Source organism: Engraulis encrasicolus, chromosome 17, assembly GCF_034702125.1.
Source record: "Engraulis encrasicolus isolate BLACKSEA-1 chromosome 17, IST_EnEncr_1.0, whole genome shotgun sequence".
Taxonomy (NCBI): domain Eukaryota; kingdom Metazoa; phylum Chordata; class Actinopteri; order Clupeiformes; family Engraulidae; genus Engraulis; species Engraulis encrasicolus.
This window is the reverse complement of record NC_085873.1, coordinates 10,814,258-10,839,257: the sequence shown is the minus strand read 5'-3', so window position 1 is coordinate 10,839,257 and position 25,000 is coordinate 10,814,258. Positions and strand designations below refer to the sequence as shown.

Genomic DNA, 25,000 nt, shown 5'->3' with positions numbered 1-25,000 from the left:
CAATGCATTTTGGGGGGAGGAAACAATCTACATGCACAGTCAATTTTGGGTTGATGATTCAACACTTACGACCAACACCTGGAAGTATTACACTGACCTCTTTAAATGCTGCATGCCTGCAGTTTGGAGTGGATGGGGGTGGTGGGAGGATTCAGAAACAAAGAAAAAGAAATCTCAATAGAGAATCCCCATGCACAGCAGCAGTTGCAGTGTTAATTGAGCACGTAAACAGTCAACTTTAAGTCTTTGTGCTGCTCATTGTCTTGTAAACTGACACTGCCAAATGTACTACTGTGTGCTTGCAGTGAGGGGGGGGTTGGTAGGTCCACGTGGTAGGGTGAGGGTGTGGGGTGGGGTGGGATGGCGGTAGGGAATTGGGATGGTGGGGTGTGGTGTGGTGTGGTGTGGTGGGGGGTATGTGATTTATCTGGCCTTGTCTCCGTGGCCAGTTATTTTTTGCTGACGCTTGCATTGCAGGGATAGCACGCACGCGCGCGAGCACGCACACACAACGCAATCCCCCCTGGTTGCTCCATCTCTCTGCCTGTGACAGTGGTGAATAATGTCTCACTGGACGGAGGGCCGAGGGAGTTTAGTCAACACACACACACACACACACACACACACACACACACACACACACACACACACACACACACACACACACACACACACACACACACACACACACACACACACACACACACACACACACACACACACACCGGAGCGCCAAGGGAGTTAAGTTTGAAGCTCAGAGGGAAGACTGAGGCTGTCACGCTGACTGGACATGTAGTCACACACACACACACACACACACACACACACACACACACACACACACACACACACACACACACACACACACACACACACTGGATTCATAGCAGTTGCTCCCATGCCTATCTCATCTGCAAGCAGGCCAGAGAACTTCCGAAGTACAGACAGTTTTTTTACTGCTGTTTCCTGAGCATGCCGATATTACTGTATATTATACTAGTTTCAAACCACGTTTTCCTGTTTTTTAATGTAATGTCTATGTTAGTGCCAGTGAAGTTATAATTACCGGTATATAAAATGTGCATGTATAATTGTATTCTAAAAAAACAGTGATATAAACATGGGTTAGTAGTTCTCAGTAGTTCTGTGCCAATGACAAGGAAGAATGGCTACAAGCACTCATTTGTCCAATCAGCTGTGGCTAGGGCTGGGCGATATGGAAAAAAACCTATATCACAATATGAATTACTTTATATCACGATAACGATATATATCACGATATAGCACAATTACATACGTTTTCAGTTATTCTCTTTATTTGCTCTTTATTTTTTTCACGTCGCAAAACAACCTTTCTTTAAAATGGATCTTTTTATCCTTATTTTTACAGTTACATGAACTTATAGTGTGTATTGTGACAACATGAAATGTAATTAAATGATATTCAATTGTATAAAATGGATAAAATTACTATCACGATATAAACGATATAGGAGAAAGGTCCCGATATACACTTTAATATCACGATAACGATATATATCGTCATATTGCCCAGCCCTAGCTGTGGCCATTCTCAATGAAGAACTGGCTAGGCTATAGTAACTCATAAGCTCCATTTGCACTTTAAAAAGTCTTTTCACTGTACTATTTTAACTTTTAAATGGTTTTAAATGGACAGAGTGATTGTGTTTTTATTATTTTATAGTTTTTATCTTTTACCCATATCTATTTATTCATTATTATGTTATGATCTGTTTTCCTTTGGTAGTGGCACAGAGACACACAAATAGAAATGTCCATTCCATGCAAGTTTAATGGACAATACAAAAGTCTAAGTCTGTTTGAATTTTTACATTACACTAGAAACCTTAATCCACAGGGATGTAGATGTGTTTTGGGTACAGAGTGCAGTGCTACCCTTGTATGAATAAGTGGTTTGAAATACTTTTCTCAAGGGCATTTCAGCCATATTTGGCAACCACTCTCCACATCAAGGCTAAGTGCTCTATTTCTCCATTTCCCCATTTCTCGCTGACTCATTTGGAAAGAGGCGGTCAGTGCGAGTTTGTGTCATCACCTGTTACTTCACCATGATTCAGTAGGGCGTGTATGTGCGTGCGTGTGTGTGTGCATCTGTGTAGGCGTGTGTGTCTGGTTATGTGTGTGTGTGTGTGCGTGCGTGAGTGTGTGTGTGTCATTTTGTAGTTGGTCATGATGATCCAGTAAATGCTTTCTGACCTCTGTGACCATCTTTGTCATGGGTCAAAGGTCAGCTTCTGTGTCATTGTCATGGTTGTTGAGAGCCCTCATTAAGGAACAAGGAACATCTGGCTTCCTTTTGGCCCACTCTTGTTCTTTTCTCCACCCATTTCACTCCAAGCATTCAATTCCACTGAACGTAGGTTTGGTACATTAGGTGCTTGCTTGGCAATTATCCATCTAATGAGTGAGTGCTTAGGTAATCTTGCATCTTCCTTGGTCATGTTAGGGTGCTGAATGCATGCACCAATCTGTTGGCGTTATATTTTCTTGCCTGTCAGGGTGGAGAATGCAGAGGTGGAAGGTGATGATGAATAGTATTGTCTTACTCTTACTGTACAATATTTTCAGATATGTTCAAGATATATAGTGGCCAAACTGATTTTTTTTCTCTGCCAGGGTGGAGAATGGGTGTGTCAAACTGGGTGATGATGAGGATGAATAATGATGATAATATGTGACCATAAGATGAATAATAACAATGTTCTCTTGTTATTCTTCCAGGGTGGAGAATGCGTGTGGCAAGCTGGTGCAGGCGGCGTCGATGCTGAAGGCCGACCCGTACTCCGTGCCGGCGCGAGACTACCTCATCGATGGCTCGCGGGGCATCCTCTCCGGAACCTCCGACCTCCTCCTGACCTTCGACGAGGCCGAGGTACTGTACATTTTATTGTCACACTTCACATTTACAGTATGCACAATGACCATGAGTTGGGGAGCACTCACTTCAGTGCAGACATTAAAGGAGTATGCCACTATTTTGGGTCTTAATGCAGTTAAAATCATTGGCCAGGGTTTATATACAGTAGGTGGTAAAGTGTCTTATTTTTCATGTAAGCCGTTGTCTTGTTTTAAGACAAGTTAAAAGAGGGAGCATGTCGCTTAACTTGTCTTAAAGCAAGACAACGCTTAACATGAAAAATAAGACACTTCACCACCTTTATAAACCCTGGCCAATGATTTTAATTGTATTAAGACCCAAAATAGTGGCATACCCCTTTAAAGGGGCATGCTGAGCATTAAATGGATATACTTTGTTGCAAAGCAGTGGGCTATTTACTCTACATGAAAAAACAGGGGGATATGACCTCTACTATGCCACTGTACAGCTATATTTGGTTTCTTATTCTCTAGGATAAACTTTCCCAGAGTTACTTATTCTCTGGGATGAACATTCTTAAAGACAGGGATATTTTTGTGTCTTTTACACTTCACTTGTGCTGTATCTATCACCTCCCGTCATTGTAGTAAGCTCTTTAACTCGAACTCCCTTTTGTGCACCATGTACGTAGGAAAGTGGTCAGAGTAGATATTGCAACTATACTGCTCATTGCAACTGTGCTGCCTATCCCCAATATTTTCTAAGTAATTAACTCATATGTACAAGTATGATCAAAATGAAAATGGAGCTAAAAATGTATATTTCTCCCAATTCCATGGGAAAAAATCCACTTTTCCATCATGTATGAAAAGTGCAGTATTCCCAGTCATGTAGAATACTTAGCATTTGATGGTGGTGGTAAATATACATGAAAAAATGTAACATTTGTGAATGGGCAGCATGAATTCTGGAAATAAGCTGCTAAAAATATTACATAGAGCACCTTTTAAATTCCATCTTAAACGTGCAGAGTGGCTAGCAGGGGACTTGAGACAAGAATGCAGTCTCTCTCTCTCTCTCTCTCTGGAGGAATTTGCAAACCTCTAAGGAAGGGACCACTGTACAAAAGTAATCCCTTCTCATCCCATCCCATCCCACTCCCCTGCTGCCTCTTGGGACAGACACAGTGTTTGCAGGAGCTTCTGCACAACAACATGCTCTTGCAGTCTTGCAGTGTGGTGGTGCAGAAAAGACTTGGCAGATTGTCTTTGCGGCACAGCAAGTGCCCCAGGGACACAGCTTGGGACGAGAGTAGTAGGAGGGACAGGTTTGGAGTAGGGATGCACGATACCACTTTTTTTGAAAACCGATGCGAGTAAGAGTACACTCATTTCTGTACTTGCCGATACCAAGTACTGAGTACAGACACTTTTACACTCAGCATAGAGTGAAAATAAATGCACAGCCTTGTTTTTTCCACCTGTGATATTTGTTTTATTGTCCATTTCCAAGTAGATTTCAATGTTCGTAAATGTTTGAGGCAGCGCTTCTTTCTCAAGCTGCTTTTAAGTCAACAGAACACGATGAGATGTTGCGCTGTTGTGTGTAATAGCAGTATTGGTGCCTGGTATCAGCAACTGTTTGACGAGTATGAGTATAAAGAGCAAGTATCGGGCAGCCCTAGTTTGGAGGAAGAAGAAGTAAATACTGCAGGCGGATAGAGAGGACACAGTCTTGGAGAGGAGGAAGAGGGAAGAGCAGGAGAAGGAAGGAGGCGAAAGAGTGGCAAAGGGATGCACAAGAGGAGGTGGTAGCAGAAAGAGAGAGGGAGAAGTAGGAGAAGAAAGTTAAGTAACTTTGCCACCTCATTAGTCATGTGTGACATGTTTAGACCAGATGGAAATGGACCCTTACATCACGTCTTCAAAGCACAGAGGGGACGCTAACAGGAATGCAGTTCAAACCTCCAAGGAGCGAAGACTATGTATATAAAATGTACCCCACTGCACTGCTCCCTCCTGGGACAAAGTGGGACATGGTGGATGTAGTGCTGCACAGCAACATACTCTTGCAATGTGAAACAGCAGCAGAAACAGTGTTGCCAGATGTGTCTGACCAAATCCCGCCCAAAATGCTCTCAAAAACCGCCAAAATGCGCTAAATTCCGCCCAAATTCATCAAATTACATTGACTTCTATGGGCCCAAAACGGCTGAAAAAAACGCCAAATAACCAATTTTTCCCGTTTTTACCCGCAGGCGCTTGTCAAAAGTAGTCCAATTGGGCGGGCACCCGCCTAATCTGGCAACACTGAGCAGAAACTGCAGAGTAGGGTGCATTAAACTTGAATTTGAAAATGAAAATTCTCTAATCTTTCGGCATTGTTCTTCTTTTGCACTACCATAACATCCTTGGAAATGTTCTTTCTAGGTAAATTGATCTCTGCCAGTCACTGCCATTCAAAATGTCAAGCCTATTGTGCCACCCTTTAATATTGATCAAGATTTTACAAGGAAGTTATTTTCGTACAAAGAAAAACATTGCATAAGCAGAGTGGGATTGTCAAAAGTTGGGGGCAACTTTTACCGATGTGATTGGTAGTCTCTGCTACTTCCTGGTTCTCGTGCCAGCACAGTGCTGGTAGTTTGCGAGAGCAAAAGGCATGTCAACGATGCACCGTATGCCAACACACATTAGCCAACTTTTTGCAAGCTTGCATTTTCTGCAAGCAACAACAGACTTGCTATTTAAGATAATTATACCAGAGCCTTACCTTTGCAGTGTGTGTAAAAAAATACTAAGCTAACTGAGCGAGAAAGCCACATTACTTAATAATAATGGCCGTAGTGCTCGCAGTTTAGTCGCACTGTTCCATATGCGGCTCGTGGCACGAGTCCTTGTGCGCAGAGCAAAATAGGCAAAACCAGTTCCTGACCAGACCCACGCGACCATACGCGTCAATTATTGCTGAACTGTAACTTTCCTTTGAGGAGGAAGAGTCAGATAGAGAGCAGCAGTAAGAGGAGGAGGTGTGAGGGCGATTGGTGGTCGAAGATGAGGGGAATGTCGTCTCTGGGTAGTGTTTGGAGCGGAGCGAGGGAAAGAAAGGCTGGAGGGAGAAGTGGAAGGGAGGAAAGTGTGATAGAAAGAGTGGAGGGGTCCAGCCAAACAAGTCGAATGTCATCTCTGGGTAGTGTTTGGAGCGAGGGAAAAGTGGAAGGGAGGAAGGAAGGGAAGAGAGACGGTCGAAAGAAAGAGTGGAGGGGTTCAGCCAAACAAGTCGAATGTCATCTCTGGGTAGTGTTTGGAGCGAGGGAGAGAAAGACAAGAGGGAAGAGCGGAAGGAAAAGGAGAGGAGGAAAGAGAGATAGAAAGAAAGAATGGATGGGGTTCAGCCAAACAAGTCGAAGGTCATCTCTGGGTAGTGTTTGGAACGAGGAGAGAAAGACAAGAGGGAAGAGTGGAAGGAAAAGGAGAGGAGGAAAGAGAGATAGAAAGAAAGAGTGGATGGGGGTTCAACCAAACAAGTCGACTTCACAGCCCATTCGCTGGCGGCCCATTGGCTTATGTACAGTGTAGGCATGATTAAAATGGCCCTTACATCATATCTTAAAAGCGCAAAGTGACTTGAGAGGGGAATTCTCTATCTCTCTCTCTCTCTCTCTCTCTCTCTCTCTCTCTCTCTCTCTCTCTCTCTCTCTCTCTCTCTCTCTCTCTCTCTCTCTCTCTCTCTCTCTCTCTCTCTATCACTCTCTGACTCTCTGACTCTCTGACTCTCTGACTCTCTGACACTCTTAATCAGGGACTCGCAAAGGGACATGCAGTCTATCCCTCTAAGGGTTTTCCAAACATATGGGGGAGAGGCAGAAGGAAGTACAGGGAGTCATCCAAATGTAGACAACAGGAAACCGTCCAAACTGAATAACTTATTAGCTGGGGTATGGGTGTTTGCACCCCTAAAACCATCCAGGCTAGTCATGTTTGCTACTGTGTTAGTTGCAGTACAAACATTGGCAGTCAACTGAGTTGCTAACTGGCTTCAGTTTTGGTGTGTCTTTTGCAGGGATGATGTACTGTAAATGGCCTTTACATCATATCTTAAAAGCGCAGAGGGACTTGAGAGGGGAATGCTCTCTCAAGAGGAGCATACAGTCACTCTCCCTCTATGGGCTTACCAGACCTCTAAGGAAGAGGATGCTATATATGGTTTCAAGCAAGCGTTGAATTTGGTCTCACTGCAACCATGTACAGTTGAAACCAAAGTGATTGTCCTTGCAGAAACGGAAATTGAACATTTCCATAAACTATTTTTAAAACTTAATCGACCGGTTATCAAGCATTTACCAGTATTTTATTATTACCGGTGGGCTTTTGCCATTATATATATACACCGTAGCAGGGGACCAATAGATCCAGTCAAATGCAATACCATAACCATTCTTTATAAGAAATGTTGAAGTTCAAGTCAGAGCCATAGATATAACAGAGATACCCTATGCTTTGATCTCTGGTCACATGGTTTTATGCTAGCCTAAAAGGTTCCTGGTAAGCCCATCTCTGCTATACGGTTGTGTTGGCATGGCTAGATTACCTGTACTAATTCTACAAAGTTGTCTGCGCTTCTGTTGTCCAGACAATTCTGTTGTCCTGACAAGTCAAGTCATTGCACCATTTGTTGAAATAGTGTAAACGGTTATTTTATCAATTCCTCTCAGAGTCCTCAATGATACCCTATGGAAAGGAGCGCCATTTTTCACACTGGGATCACATTGGGATTCTATGGCAATGGTGTAACTCTTTATATACATGTATTGATGGCTCTGAATGGTAGAGGTTCATCGTCTTCTTCCTTCCCATCTTTTGAATGCTGTAGGTGCGCAAGATCATCCGTGTGTGTAAAGGCATCCTGGAGTATCTGGCTGTGGCTGAGGTGGTGGAGTCAATGGAAGATCTCATCACATACACAAAGAATCTGGGACCAGGTGAGCCCCAAACCTGTTCAACCCCCATTTCTCCCTTAGGCTGTGGAAAAGCGAAACACTGCTGCAATTACTGTCAAACCAGACGATTTATTTTGAAAACTGACAAACTGAAACATCAGCTTTCAAAATAAATTGTCCGGTTTGACCGTAATTATAGCAGTGGTGGTGTTACACTTTACCATAGCCTTAATGTGAATCTTCTGGAAATGCCTGCACATGCAAAGAAAGACTATTCAAGGTGTGCAGGCCACCTTCTCTACCCTTTGTACGTCAAGAACACATAAGACTGGTCCCGTGAAATGAAAACCACTCAGATTATTCCTTAATTTCTTAACCAGCCCTATTGTTTATAAATTCCTTAGCCAACTGCCATTCTCTGTCTCTCACTGTCTGTTGCTTGAGTATACAACGATGGCAAAAATGATTCTTGTAAAAAAAGTCTGATATAAAGAAACCTAATTCAAGAAAACATAGGCCTTCGCAATCTGTCAGTATCTCTTGTCTCTGCACTGTATCTGTTGCAAGGCATTAGGCATAAAGGAATATTGATGTAAAGAAATATAATCCCCCCTCTCCTCTCTCTCTTTCTCTCCATCTGCTAGGCATGACGAAGATGGCGAAGATGATTGACGAGCGACAGCAGGAACTGACTCATCAGGAGCACCGCGTCATGCTCGTCAACTCCATGAACACCGTCAAGGAGCTCCTACCTGTCCTCATCTCAGGTGTGTGTTTGTGTGTGTGCCTGTGTTTGAACCAGACACCCCAACTTGGCTTTTAACTGAACAGTCAGAATCTCATACCATGTTTGCATGCCATACTTTATGACACTTTCTAAGATCATTTGGAAAATTAAAAACAGGAGTATGTTGGGATGAGGTAAAAAAAAATGTAGGTAAGGCCCTCGATAAGCTTGCCCTGAGCCTTAAAATACGCACACCACCGCGACCACCTGCACATGCTTGCTTTAAAGGCAGAAGACCAACAAGCACAATCCTGGCGGTATCATCCAGGGGGCAGAGAGAGAGAGAGCAGCATTGCGATCCGGAAATTGGAAACAGACTGTAAGGAAAGCAAAACGAAAATAAGGACGATACTGCTACTGCTCCTACATTTGCACGCTTCTTTATCAAAGAGCATTAAGCTAATATTTGTTAGTCTGACAAAGGTACAGTTAGTTTTGCAGCTAAAACTCGCTGTCTATTTCTGAACATTCAAAATGGCAGGCATGGAGAAGATCCACCTTTTCCATGTATGAAAGGTGCAATTTTCCCAGTCATAATGAATACTTACAGTATAATTTGATGGTGGTGGCATGTAGTCATCATGAAGTAGGTAGCATTTGCGAATGAGCAGCATGATTTCTGGAAATAAACTGCTACAAAAAATTACACGGTGCACCTTTAAGCCCCAGGGGCCTCATTTATCATCAGTTCGTAGAATGTCTTCTAAATTGTGTCTTACGAGTGAAATTTAGAATGTACGCAAGTACAGAAAAATCGGGATTTATCAAACGTGCGTTGGCTGCTCCTACGCACACCTCTGCATGATAAATCCCACACCTTCCAAATCACTGTGCACGCGCGCATTTGGGGTAATTTGCATCCCGAAACGCCTCCAAGTAGCCATATATGGCATTAAAATATATTCAAATGCCATGTTAATTCGAAGGCGCCACCCTGTTTGGACACACATGAACACACGCGGACACACGCGCCAGTCGAAGCACTGGCGGGAAGTGCGGAGATAGAAACGTTTCCGTGGCAGAAGTGGAGGTGCTTTCGACAGGAGGACAGTGTTTCAAAATAAGTAAAAGAAGGAGACACACATGGACGAAAACACTGTAATAGCACACTGCCATAAACTCCATCGTCATTCAAAGCTAACTGTAACTTGCACGGTTTCTTCCACTCGCACGCATGGTCTGAGGTGTGCGTAGATTTAGGCAAATTTCTACGTTCAAGTACATAAATCCCACTCTTTGCTCAGGAATGATCGCACGCACGCTTTACGCACAGATCTGTGCCTAAGAACGCTTGATAAATGAGGCCCCAGGACCGGTTTCGAGGACTACAACACCAGGAAGAAAATGTGTCTCAATTCAGCAAAGCGTAGCTCAAGTGGCTGGTTTACCAGACTATGTATGAACAGGATACCCTGATACAATACAGTTGTTCCCAGGAGCTCTGACTGACATGCAATGAACTGTATCGTGTGTGAATGAGCGTTATGATCTCAAAGTGTTGGGGGTGGTCTTGTTCTGGGGTCATTGTGTGTGCGTGCCTGCTTGTGTGTGTCTCTGCGTGCGTGCGTGCGTGCATGCGTGCGTTCATGTATGCGTGTGCGTGCTCCATCTGGATGCCATAATGAGGAACAGATGAGGTGAGCGAGTGAAATCAGATGGGCAGAGGGCAGACACAGAGTCCAGCGTTGACACTGTTTCATGTATACCGAGCAGATGAACACATTGAGCAGATGTCTGCATGCATATTGGCTAGCAATGTTGGGCAACCTGGATTCAGTGCTGTATATTCCAAATGACCTGGTTGCATTTTACCTGCCACATATTCCAAAAGAATGCATTTTACCTGGCCAATTCAGTCATTTGTAGAATGTGGCTCTGGGTCGTAACTATTGAATCTAGGTTGCCCATTGCTTTTGGTGGTGTTCTGGCCCAAACAGCTTCTCTCTCTCTCTCTCTCTCTCTCTCTCTCTCTCTCTCTCTCTCTCTCTCTCTCTCTCTCTCTCTCTCTCTCTCTCTCTCTCCTCTCTCTCTCTCTCTCTCTCTCTCTCTCTCCTCTCTCTCTCTCTCTCTCTCTCTCTCCTCCCTCCCTCTCTCTCTCTCTCTCTCTCTCTCTCTCTCTCTCTCTCTCTCTCTCTTTCTCTCTCTCTCTCTCTCTAAGTCGTTAGTTGGATGAAAGTGTCAACTAAGTGTAATATAATGTAATCTCTATCTGTCTGTCTCTGTCTGTCTGTCTGTCTCTCTCTCCCTCTCTCTCCCTCTCTCTCCCTCTCTCTCTCTCTCTCTCTCTCTCTCTCTCTCTCTCTCCCTCCCCCAGGCATAAAGATCTTTGTGACGACCAAGACGTCTGGCAGCCAGGGCGTGGAGGAGGCCTTGAAGAATCGCTGCTTCACGGTGGACAAGATGAGCGCCGAGATCCACGAGATCATCCGAGTGCTGCAACTCACCTCTTGGGATGAAGACGCATGGGCCAACAAGGTACAGCGATTGAGGACACACACACACACACATACACACATACACACACACACACACACACACACACACACACACACACACACACACACACACACACACACACACACACACACACACACACACACACACACACACACACACACACACACACACACAGAGACCAGCTCACCTCCTGGGACCAAGACACATGGGCCAACAAGGATACACACACACACACACACACACACACACACACACACGGATAGACACACAGACGCACACACAGACGCACACACAGACGCACACACAGACGCACACACAGACACACACACAGACACGCACACAGACACACACACACACGCTCACCTCCTGGGATGAAGACGCCTGGGCCAACAAGGTACAGAGATGGAGGACAGACACACAGACACACAGACACACAGACACACAGACACACAGACACACAGACACACAGACACACAGACACACAGACACACAGACACACAGACACACAGACACACAGACACACACTCACACACTCACACAGGCATACAACACATCATGCACATACACACACACACACACACACACACAGAGACCAGCTCACCTCCTGGGACCAAGACACACGGGCCAACAAGGATACACACACACACACACACACACACACACACATGCGGATAGACAGACAAACACACACAGACGCACACACAGACGCACACACAGACGCACACACAGACGCACACACAGACGCACACACAGACGCACACACAGACGCACACACAGACGCACACAGACACACACACACGCTCACCTCCTGGGATGAAGACGCCTGGGCCAACAAGGTACAGAGATGGAGGACACACACACAGACACACAGACACACAGACACACAGACACACAGACACACAGACACACAGACACACAGACACACAGACACACAGACACACAGACACACAGACACACAGACACACACTCACACAGACACACACTCACACACACACACACACACACACACACACACACACACACACACAGGGACAGGCATACAACACTCATACACATACACGCCCACATAAACACACAAGTACTGTATACTCAGACTCTCAGACACACACACGCACGCACGCACACCACACACGCACATTAACCCACTGAATTGCACCGCACACAAAAGCCCCTTGACAAGCGTGGCAAAAGAGGGAATGCTCTTGTCCCAGTCGCTGCTGTTCTTTCCAGAACATTCAAAACCTCTTGGGCAATTTGAGCAGCACTGATTTCTGGGACAACAACAAGTTTGATTGTTTTCTTTTCCAAAAACAACTGGATTGGATTTAATAGTTGGCTCCAGACTCCAAAACTCTGTGGTGGAAGTCAGACTAGTTCCTCCTGTCCTCGGCCTCTAGCCTCGGTATCTCCTCGCCTCCTTGGAGAAAAAAAAAACGATAAAGTTTTGCCGCCATCAATCTAGGCACCATAGAGCAACTTTTATTCATTCAACATCCCGATTGATATGGAAGTAATTGTGCTTTTGCGAGATGTTGAATCTTCAGCCATGAATAATGTCGAGCCTCACATGACGGGGCCACAAGCAACAAAGAAAGGACGGGAGCAACTAGTCTGACTTGCACCCTCATTGAGCTGAGCTGCGCTCGTTCCCTATCCAACCCTGTTGTTACGGGTAAGAAAGTAAAGCACTGAGGCCTCCCCGCGTTGCACACAAAAGCCCTGTGGGCTGTAACAGACTGCGTCTGGTTGGACTTGTCTTACCAAACCATAACGCTTTCACTTGGCTTTCTAGGCTGAAAACCCTCAACCCGGAGAGTTGCATTATAGTATGAGAATCCTCGAGTTATCATGGATGAGGGGTGTCAAGCACTGACGGCACTTTTTGTTTATCTTTGTTGCACTTTAAACGGGAATCTACTACTCAGTGTTTTTCTCTTCACATGCAATTGTGTTGCCTTTCTGTCAATGACAATAACTCTCTTGCATCTTGACAAAAGGCACACAAAAGGCACACTCAATTTGCACTGTTGTTGGAACTGCTATGGTGTCAAATGACTTAAAGCAACACTAAGTGTTTACTTTTTAATGTTGGAAATGGAAAGGGTACTCATTCAAACCTGTAATGATTCACTTCTCAAAAAAATGATTTTCGAAACATTGTTTTGATGTCTTAGAAACTACTTGGTGTTGCTTTATTGGACTGCTGCGTTTTTGCTCATTTGTAACACATTAGCTGAAGGGGTCTACATAAGGGTGTTGTTTAACCACCATACGAATGACATGGCACCTTTAAAGAACATTAATGACACATATGACATCATTGACGCTTATGACTGTTTTCATACTGTCATTTGGTTTTTGGAATGTCAAGTTGACATTGTTTGTGTCACGTCATGACGTTCCAAGAACCGAATGACACATTTACAACAGCAATGAACATCGACAATGTGTCCTTAATGTCCCTTACTGTGATGGGTCGCGTCATTCTTATGACGGTTGTATGACACCCTTATATAGACCCTTTCAAATAAAGGGTCACCATCTTAGTTTTTATACCTACCTGTATACCTCACACAAATTTGAGCTGTCACCAGGATGTAGAATTGTCATCAAGGCCCACTGGCTTCTGGTTTGTCTTTCCCAGCTGCACTGCATGTTTGAGCCAACCTTCACACTTTTCTTATTATTTTATGTCTTTAAGCTCGATCAGCACAAGTTCTCATTAATGTTGCTTTCTTTGTTTCCCATTGGCTCTTTATTTTCTTGATTTTGTTATGCCTGGTTAAATATTTGTGCTTCTTCTTTTCTTTTTGTTCTCCCTTTATTTATTCTTTTTCTTTCTGTTCTTTCTTTTCTTCCTCCCTCAATACCTCCCTCCTTTCTTTTCCTTCTTCTCCTCCTCCTCCTCCCTTCTTCCTCCCCCCTGTAGAAGGTAAGCGGTACTCTGGAGCATGCATGCTCGCTCTTGGTGTGTGTGTGTGTTTCTTCTCCCTCTGTTTTTTGTCTTTCTTTCTTTCTTTCTTTCTTTCTTTCTTTCTTTCTTTCTTTCTTTCTTTCTTTCTTTCTTTCTTTCTTTCTCTCTCTCTTTCTTTCTTTCTTTCTCTCTTTCTCTCTCTCTCTCTCTCTCTCTCTCTCTCTCTCTCTCTCTCTCTCTCTCTCTCTCTCTCTCTCTCTCTCCCCCACTGCTCCTTGTGTCATGCGGTTGCTCGTGCGTGCTGTCATGTTGTGTGGTGGTTACCCATGAGACCTTGTTGGTTACCCATGAGCCTTTGAGGCAGAGTGGCCGCCATTTTTGCTGTGCGCTGGAATGAAACTACCCCTCAATGGCTCAGCACAGGTGATGCCCCTAACGGAATGACAGCCTTTTGGATTGGTCAAGGAGAAGTTGACGGTTAACCCAGGATGTTCGTCAAGTTTGTCTTTCTATGTGTGTAGTCAGTCAGCATATAGCTGTTTTTGTGAATGTGAACGTGTCTGTGTGTGTTATCGTGGGTGTGCGCGCATATGACACAAGTTGAGAACAAAAAATGTTGTGTCTTTTCCTTTGTGTTTTACTAATAGTTGTTTAACCAAATATCGTTTCCTATTTCTGACTGTCTCATTGTCTCCCTGTGTCTCTCTCTCTCTCTCTCTCTCTCTCTCTCTCTCTGATTCTCTCTCTCTCTGATTCTCTCTCTCTCATCTCCGATCATCTCTGTCACGCACATGCACACACGTAGACAAATTCATACAGATATCTCTCTGTCAAAGACTTTTGGCCTCGCAGGGAGTGCAATTATGGTCCTGATGGCTCTAATTGAATATGTCTATCGCACCGTTGGCAGCCAGACACAGGCCACGGTCCAAATCAGGCTTAGAATCATTTTCGTATGCGTTTTGTGTGTTGTTTATGTGATTTATGTATGTGATTTAAGTCCAACACATTTAGTGGTATACAGTACAATGTACAATATAAAATATGCAGCAGTCTGCATACAGTCAAAGCAATGTGACCATTCCGTTAGACAGTGGGGATGACTAAGGCAATCGTGATAACAATGAGACCGTCCGGATGACAGTAAGACAGTGGCCCATCAATAGAATAGGAGCCATCAGTGAGACAGGGCTGATAGTATTCAGGCTCCATGCTTGATTTCAGGCTTCACAAGAGTTTGCAAAAATAAAAACATTGATAATAATTAGGCATTAGGTTATTTTTATCTCAAAAAGTGTTACAGGTTCAGGGTTTTCTTCTAATATCAGGCTTGAATAAAGGTCATACACAGGCCATTAAATGTTTGAATAATGTGTCAAAATAGGCCTACGTTACATCACTATGCAGTATCTTGTCGTCGTCGTTAGAGCAGGGAAAAAAAGTTCAGGCTCAGGATTTTTTTTCACCATCACCCCTGGTGAGACAGTGGAGGTGACAGTGAGACCAAGGCAATCAGTGAGAGAGTTGAGATTACAATGAGACAGGGGCAACCAGTGAGAGAGTGGAGATTACAATGAGACAGGGGCCATCAGTGAGACAGGGGCCATCAGTGAGACGACGGTGAGACTGGGCCCGTCAGTAAGACAGGGGCACTCTGTCCCTCAGTGAGAGAGTGGAGATGATGGTGAGACAGGCGCCATCAGTGAGACAAGGGGGATGAGTGACGGTGTGCAACATTCTGCTCCGTTTCCTGGAGGCTCTGATCTCCTGGTGAAATCTCCCGTCCCAACATAACCCTCATACCACTAATCCCCCCAGCGCTCTGCTCTAGCTTTGTGTGTGTGCGTGTGTGCGTGTGCGTGCGCGTGTGCGCGTGTGCGTTCGTGTGCGTATGCTGGTTCGAGGGTGTGTGTGCTTGCGTATGTGTGCGCTTGCATGTGTGCGTGTGTGTTAATGTGTGAGTACAGACATACTGTTACATTGTGTATTGCACAGTGTCTACATGTGTGTTCTTCTGTGCGCTTTCTGTGCGTCCGTTACTTTGCTTTGTCTGTGTGAGGTACAGGCATATTGTCACGTTATATAACAAACTGCACAGTGTGTTTTAATTGTGTGTGTGATTGTCTACATGGGTGTGTAGAAAAGTCCAGTGTGTTGTTGTCTGTTCCTTGTTTGTGTAGATCAGTTGCAGTGGAATGTGTCCTCCCCTGCTGCGGATGTGTTGTTTACATGGCCCCAGTGTCACTGTCTGCTTAGTGCCCACCCTCCTGCCCTCACATCCCTGCTAGGATAGATGTCTGCTGGTCCCCTTCCATTCCTTAATTCCTCTCAAAAAAACAAAACCCCTCAATCACCACACCCCCCCTCCCTTACCGCAGAGATACACCAGCGGCGATCTGAGCGAGTCGAGCAACGGAAGTAATTGACTTTGTATTGAGTCGAGAGACAAAAGCGATTCTGGAGACTAGAGCGATTTGCGCGACGAGCGCGACAATTTGAAGTTGAAATCTTTTCAACTTTCTATGACGCGGTTCGGCGACAAGCCGCGACAGCCAATGACTGTATAGAGGTCAGTGACCACAGCCAATGGGAATGCTTGAATGCTTTGCCTTCTGCCTGTACGGACATACTCTAGTCTCCTCAATCTCTTGTATCGCTTGCTGCTACACTCTGTCGTTTGAATCGCGTCGCCGCTGGTGTATCTCTGCGGTTATGGGGGCTGCTATGTGATCTTTCTTCTCCTTCCTGTTTTTTTTTTAAATTTCCTTCAGATTTTCTTTTCTTTCTTCTTTTCTTTTTCTTTTTTTAAATTCTCTTCCCCTCTTTCCCCCTGTCTCTTTGTCCCGCTTTCTGTTTTGTTGTCACTCTTTTATCCCCATTGTCCCCTCTTTCCCTTTTTCACTCAGCTTCATCGTTCACTTTCCTTCATTTCATTTTCTATGTGTATACCTATTTTTCTCATTCTCTCTCTCTCTCTCTTCACTCTCTTACTGTCAGTCTTATTCTTGCTGTCTCTCTCTTTCCATTCCTTACCAGTTTCTCATTCTGAGAGGTTGCTCTCTTTCACTTTATCTTCTGTGTCTATCTGTGTATTTTTTTCTCTTACCCCCCTCTGTCTGGGTCTCTTCTAATTTCCCTCCCTGTCATCCTCTCCATCCCTTCCTTCCTCAATCATCCTCTCATCCTCCTCTCATTCCACCACCATACTACCCCACCCGACACCTCACGACTGTTGAATCCCCCACGTGTTATTGCACGGAGTGTTTTGGATACCCATCTCCTTTCCTCCCTCACCCATCCATTGACCTAGTGTGTCTTTGCCACTGTGGCACTCTGTTGTGTGTACCCTTTTGGTCAGTGTGTGTTCAATCCCGTCTTCCTCCTTCACATTCACTCAGTCACTCACTCTGTCACTCTGTCACTCACTTGAGCAAGATGTTTGAGAACCCACAAGTATGGCCGCGGAGCATGCTTGTTGTTGCATTGTTCCTGTTTAGTGTGGTAAGTGGTGATGTCATGTTTTAGTAACATGGTCATTTTGGTGGTTCTCGGTATCGGTAATGTTTTAGGACTAGCATAGCCCCTGTCATTTTCATTCCATTCACAATAACAACAACATAAATCCTCTCTCTAAATATTGCCTTACTACAATTTGCAGATCAACACCATATCGTTTTTATTTTCAAAGCCAAAGATGAGCCATTACTTCATCTGTTGGTGTTTTATAACTAGAATTAACACTGATTTCCGGCCATGTGTGGTGGCTTTTTACAGAGTTGTTTTGTCTTGTCTTTTTGGCGGCGGTAAACAGCCACAAAGTAGCCCATGGTCTGTTTCTATCTCAGAGGTTTCTCAGTACAGTATGAGTTGAGGTGTCTTGTGTTTGTGTGTTAGTCATTAAAGAATCTCTTTTTTCATTTAGATATTTTTGTTTCATTTTTCTGTCCTTGTTTTGTTTTCCTTTCAGTGAGCCACAGGAAGTTTGAGCGTACACATGCTGTTTGAGCATAGACAGACCGTTTAAAAGACAGGGTGTGGTGACCACTCTGAGATGTGTACACATTAAGCAGGAAAGCCAATGGGCAGACTGAAAAACCATGTGGAAACCAACCAGAAAACCATCATCAAAACATCAAAAGGCACTGAACTGAACTTCAAAGACCCTCCCAAAAATCAGATAAGATTAGAAGGCAACACTAGCCATTTTGATGTCTTTAAAAAAGCAGACTGTTCCCCATTGCTACATGCAGGTAGTTGGGGTTGCCAGATGAGACTGGTGAGGTGACTTCCAGCTCATAAAATGCTGAAAACCCGCCTGGAAGCACTAAATCCTGCCCAACTAAATTCTATTTATTTCTATGGCCATTAATCTGCACCTAAAAAAAACCTGCCCAAATGCCCTTTTTATCATATTTTTTTTTACCCGCAAACGGCCATTCCAAGGATCCCAATTGGGCGGGAAACCACCCAATCTGGCAACACTGGTAGGCAGTGAAGTGTGTAGGCAGCGCATATAGACCACAAAGCATGGCCTAAAAACAGTTTTCAAAAATGAATCAGCCCTTCGACTTTCCTTTTGATGTGTCAACCCCCATTTGGCTGCACGGTTGGCAGGAAAGTAGAGTGCCCCAGTTTGGTTCTCAGGGACCTAGACGGCTAAAAGTGCAGTGACTGATGCAGACATACCACATATAGCACGTAATGTTTTTAACATTTACAGTAACACATACAAATGCAAGACATAGCATTCAACATGTCATCCCTTCACGTATACTGTATAATGTTACAAGCAGTATATAATGTAGTATTCCAAAAAGGCACACAAATTGAACAGGGCTGTGCAGTTACAAGTGCATTGCAGTGAGTCAGACATATGAAGAATAACATTTATTATATTATGCATAATGACTGCAGTACAGTGTATAAAGTATGCCAATACACCAAAGTCACAGAGCTTGCACAGTTACATGTGCATTGCCTGATGGAGCCATTTCTTATGTGCAACCAGGGGTGTCGCACAGGGGAGTAAAGTGGGACACCAGGGCCCCATTGGAACTGATTGTACATAGGGCCCACAATTTCCTGCTACGGCCCTGTCTTCAACATACTGTATAATGTCCATACTGTATTTGACACCAGGCAAATATCCGATAAAGTATGTCAATAAAAGACACCAAACTGGCAGGTTCTGCACCCTTCCATGTGCCTTGCCCGGGTCCTGTGTGTGTAATCTTGGTCACCCCAGCCGTGCTCAGTTCCTTCGTAGTATGACTCAGCTGGCAGTCTTACGGAAAGGAAAAAAAATGATAGAAGGAAAAAATGTGTTGCCCTTAAAAGGAAATGGCCATGAAAACCTTTACCCCCTCCCCTCCCTTCCCTCCCGTACTCCCTTTCCACCTCTCTCTCTCTCACCCCACCCCACCCCACCCTGAGTTGCAGTAGAAAATTGTTGCATCATTTCGTCGAGAAATGAAGCAAAGTTTTGTTGCCATGTGTTAGTTTGTTTTATTTGTTTTGCCCTCCAGATGTCTTCAGCAGAATTTAGGGGAATATAAAATGGCATCATGCAACAGCATGTAGAGCTTGATTTGGCCTCTTGCTGGTTGCCTGGTGGTGTTTGCTTGTGTTGCGTTGATGTTCGTTCCCCTTGTAAATTTCCCTCCCTAATGTCCATCTGTTGTTTTAGTTTGAACTTTATTGTCATTTCTTCATGACAATGAAGGTATATGATCCAACTGACCTGTGTGTGTGGGAATGTGTGTGTGTGTGTGTGTGCGTGCGTGCGTGCGTGCATGTGTTTTTGCGTGCTCGCGTGTTTGCGTGTGTGTGTACGCGTGTGTGCGCGCGCGTGTGTGCGTGTGCGTGTTCGTGCTTGTGTGCGTGTGCGCGTGCGCGAGTGTGTGGATGCGTGCGCACGTGTTTGCGTGTGTGTTTGCGTGTGTGTGTGCACATCTTTTGTGCTAATTCGAGCCCTCTGACCCCTACACACTTAAAAAAGCAGAGAATCATTCACGGCCACTTTTAACACAACCGATAGCAGTGACAGCAGTATCTTTTATTTATTCAGGCATTTTTTTATCCTCTCTCTAACCTTTGACCTTGTGACCTTTGTCAAGGACACGGAGGCCATGAAGAGGGCGCTGGCACTCATCGACTCCAAGATGGCGCAGGCCAAGAACTGGCTCAGGGACCCCAACGCCCAGCCAGGTGAGCAAACATTTACGATATATTTATGATACACCAGGGGCCTAATAGCCTACTAAGAAACTGGTTCAGGATTAAGCCAGGTTAAGTTTAGAGATAAATCATCTTATAGAAGAGCCTGGAGTCTTCATTTAGTTAAGAAAATGAGGACTTTAGGTTCTTCTATTAGATGACTTACCTCTGAACTTCACCTGGTTTATTCCTGAACCAGCTTCTTCGTACACCCCTCAGGTTATTCATTTTACCAACGCCTAACCAGATAAGTAAGTACTGCTAAAACGCCATTGGACCCCTGTGTGTGTGTCGTCAGGTGATCCGGGTGAGCAGGCCATCCGTCAGATCCTGGACGAGGCGGGTAAGGTGGGCGAGCTGTGTGCCGGTAAGGAGCGCCGGGACATCGAGGGCACCGCCAAGGCCCTGGGGCAGATGACCGACCAGGTGGCAGACATGCGCGCCAGGTAAAGAACCACACATTCCATTCCATTCCATTCCATTGCCTTACATTACATTACACTTGGCTGACACTTTTATCCAAAGCGACAAACAGTTATTTTACAGGGAATTGGTTACAGTCCCTGGTGCCTTGCTCAAGGGCAAGATACAACACAATACAACACAATACAACACAATACAACACAACACAATACAACACAATACAACACAATACAACACAATACAACACAATACAACACAATACAACACATTACAACACACTACAACACACTACAACACACTACAACACACTACAACACAACACAATACAACACAATACAACACAACAGAGATGTGGACTTGTGACTTGTGACTCGGACTGACTTGTGACTTGAGTCACAAATGACTCGACTTGAGACTTGACTTGCCAATATTAGGAGTGACTTGTGACTTGACTCGACTTGTACGCTATTGACTTGAGACTTGACTCGACTTGACAGTTTTAGCTTGCAATGACTTGCAATTGTGCTCCAAGTCAATGAATATATATATATTTTTTGCATTTTGTGTGTGAAAAAAATGCATGAAAGAAAGAAAAAATAAATGATTTACCTTCAACCATAGTCAAAAACCATGCTAAAAAATATATATGATCAATTGTGGGTTGCATGGTCACCCAAACAAACATGAAAGCTTGTCTGCAGCCGTGCTGTAATGGTTAGGGAGTTGGGCTGGAGATCAGAGTTGCAGGTTTGAATCCCACCCTTAAACCCACCTCTTCCTACATCTCCATCCATGACTGAAGTGCCCTTGAGCAAGGCACCTAACCCCATATTGCTCAAAGGACTGTCACCAATATATGCGTTGGATAAAAGATAAAAGTAATTTAATGAATAATTATAAACCGTGGTAAAACCATGGTTAGTTTTCAGAGTAAAACCATGGTTCAATTTATAGTTAAACCTAGTAAAACCAAAAACCAATGCCGAACCATGCTCAAAAAACTGAAATCATAGTATACCATGGTCGATTTTCGGGACATGACTGGCGAAGGGGGACATGCAAAGCAGTGTGGAGAGGTAATGAATTTATGACCAAAGGTACAAACCCCAACTCCGATGAAGTTGGGACGTTTGGTAAACAGTGAATAAAATCAAAATGCTATCATTTTCAAAACATTCAATCTATTCATTAGATGGAGAATAGTGAAAAGACAACATATTAAGTGTTAAAACTGAGAAAAAATATTGTTTTGGGGGACATATGTACTCATTTCTAATTTGATAAATCCAACACGTCTCAAAAGAGTTGGGACGGGGACAATAAATGGCAGCAAATGTCGAGGAAGACTAAAAACAAAACAAAAGACAACACTTAACAGTTAAATACATTAACCGATGAGATGATTTTATATAAAAAACAGTGTTAATTCCTATCTTGGACATGATTTCACCAGCTTAAATGGTGGGTGTATTCCTTGTCATGTTTTGCAATGTTTTCCTTTCTGTAGTGCTTACAGTGTGACAGGTCTTGACCAAAAACCCACCATTGTATCACCTGCTGGTCCTTATGATGGAGCCAAACTATTAAAACATAGTAGAGAATGCAATTTGACCTTACTACGTGGCAGTAATCGAAGATCTCCCTTCAAAATATAATGCATGAGTGGCTTTTCATGCTGTTTAAAACCCATTTATACCATTCAGCACTGTATTTAACTCTACAGATGAGTGAGAACATCTTAACTAATGCACTACTGCATCCGCATGCCATCATGGAGGCTGACTTTTGAAGCTAGCACTAACACAAGTTGGATGGTCCATTTTCACTGTAGCACAGGATGTGCAATGCTCTATTATTGTCAAAAAGAATGGACTTCTACAACTTCTGCTGACTTCTGTAAGGAAAGGACAGTTTCCCATGCCTTCTGGGTCTATTTCAAGTGAGCTCAGGTGCTTAGGAGAATGTTAAACCCTTGTGTCATTTTCATGCATTAAGCATTCTTAATATGGTCCATTTTCAATAGCTCTAGCACTCCAGGAATTAGAGTGAGACTACAGCCAATATATATTTCATGATGTCATGAACCTATACAATGATTTTATTAACAAAAATATGTCTTATATACACTCAATCGCGGTAAATCAAAGGGAATTCAAAAGTAATAACTATGGTAATTATTCCCTTTGCATCTTTAATTCTGAGTGACTCAGCCTCTCTGTGATGATCTTATACCTGGACACCTATATTGTCCGTCAGTACAATTCATTTTGAAATGTTCTCCTTTGTTGTTTTATCTTATTTGGATGTTTACTAAATTTCACTGATCCCCGTCCCAACTCTTTTGAGACGTGTTGGATTTATCAAATTAGAAATGAGTACATATGTCCCCCAAAACAATATTTTTTCTCGGTTTTAACACTTAATATGTTGTCTTTTCACTATTCTCCATCTAATGAATAGATTGAATGTTTTGAAAATGATAGCATTTTGATTGTATTCACTGTTTACCAAACGTCCCAACTTCATCGGAGTTGGGGTTTGTAGAATACAAGGTGACTTGTTAATGACTTGGAAAAAATAAGACTTGGACTTGGACTTGACTTGGCTTTGGCACGACTTGGACTTGGACTTGACTTGACTTGCCTTTGGCATGACTTGGACTTGGACTTGACTTGGTCAAATGTGTCGTAACTTGTGACTTGACTCGGACTTGATTGGAAGGACTTGAGACTTACTTGCGACTTGCAAACTAGTGACTTGGTCCCATCTCTGCAACACAATACAACACAATACAACACAATACAACACAATACAACACAATACAACACAATACAACACAATACAACACATTACAACATGTATTTATATAGCGCAGTATCATAAGTATGAGGTTGACTCAAAGCGCTTTCAAAATCCACACACTACACTTACAAACATACACGATACACATTCCCACATTCACACACCAGCTCTGGAGGCTGCCGTATGGCACCAGTTGTCCGGGGCTCATGTGAGAAAGTGCACACACATGCATACACGCACACACAAAAAGACAATAATAATAGACCTAAAAAAGATTACGCTGGAAACGATCGTAACATTCGTAACATAATTTCAAAACATCCAAACCTGGCCTACTAGCACAGGAAAACTGTGTAGTTGTGCTTAAGGCCACGGCTAAGACCGGAGCAGGTACTATGCCCCCATCGTTAATTCAATTTAACTGTCAAGGTATTGCAGTTGTCGAGTAGTAGAGAAGTGGTAAGTAAGCAGGGTCATTTAATGTGGGACAGATGACGGACCAGGTGGCAGACTTGTGTGCTCGCTAAAGAATCACACACTGACCACCATTACCGGTTGCTATGTCCTACTACATAACATAACGCAGGGATGTCAAACTCAGGACCGGGGGCCACATTTGGCCCGCGGAGCCATTTTATTTGGCCCGCCAGATCATTTCAAATGTGTATTACAGTTGGCCCATTTACACCATAACTGTATAGAGTATTAAGATTTGAACATGAACATTTTTATATCACAGGAGTATGAGTGGGCCCAGGCCATTGAAACATCTCGCACTCAAATGCAACAGAATGTGCAGGCACATTTGAACTATGATGGGAATATGTTTAGACATTCATTTAAGCATAAGCAATTTTAGTCCATTTTTGTAAAAAAAAAAAAAAAAGTTTGGCCCGCGAATTCGGTCCAGATTTTGTTTTTGGCCCTCGGTCCATTTGAGTTTGACATCCCTGACATAACGGATCCCCACAGTCATTAGTTTGCTTGATTGTCATGGGGCAGCCGTGGTGTAATGGTTAAGGAAATGGACCTTAGATCAGAAGGTTGCAGGTTCAAATCCCACCCTTCCACTCTCTACCTCACTCCATGGATGAAGTGCCCTTGACCCTCCCACATTGCTCCAGGGATTGTAACCAATATCGTGTAGTATCTGTAAGTTGCTTTGGATAAAATCGTCAGCTACAGTAAGTGTAATGTAAAGGTACATCCGCAATTACTTAAAATAAGGTCTGTTTTGAAGCGGAGCAGGTGGAAACATGTTCCTGTTTCAGGCAGAAAACGGTGGCATGTATGTCTATGCTACAGGATGCAACTTTATACCTGCTTCAAATGCACTGAATCAAAGTTTTCTCACGTCACGACAAAAAAGGCTAGTTAAATGTGGGATTGATGACCAGATCAGCTGTCAAAAATGCGGGCTCGCTAGCAAGCAACAGACCATGAACATGGTTACCATCCCAGTTACTACGCTCTACTACCCATTTCCTCATTTTTGGTTCCAATTCCTAATGTCAGTCATCGCTACGTATTGAGGTTCACAGTAGCCTCTTACTGCAGGCGACCCTATTCTCTTAGCTGAACTCTCTTAGCTGAAAATACCCC

At 43.8% G+C, this 25,000-nt stretch overlaps 1 protein-coding gene across 1 annotated transcript in view; it reads left to right on the top strand.

Moving 5' to 3' along the window:
* The window catches only part of LOC134467805 (vinculin), a 75,692-nt gene that overhangs the window by 26,474 nt on the left and 24,218 nt on the right, over positions 1 to 25,000 (top strand). The window contains exons 3-8 of the mRNA XM_063221742.1: positions 2,764 to 2,914; positions 7,733 to 7,841; positions 8,444 to 8,566; positions 10,901 to 11,061; positions 20,074 to 20,164; positions 20,472 to 20,619. Coding sequence (XP_063077812.1) covers positions 2,764 to 2,914; positions 7,733 to 7,841; positions 8,444 to 8,566; positions 10,901 to 11,061; positions 20,074 to 20,164; positions 20,472 to 20,619 — 783 coding nt within the window. The remainder of the gene's footprint in view (positions 1 to 2,763; positions 2,915 to 7,732; positions 7,842 to 8,443; positions 8,567 to 10,900; positions 11,062 to 20,073; positions 20,165 to 20,471; positions 20,620 to 25,000) is intronic.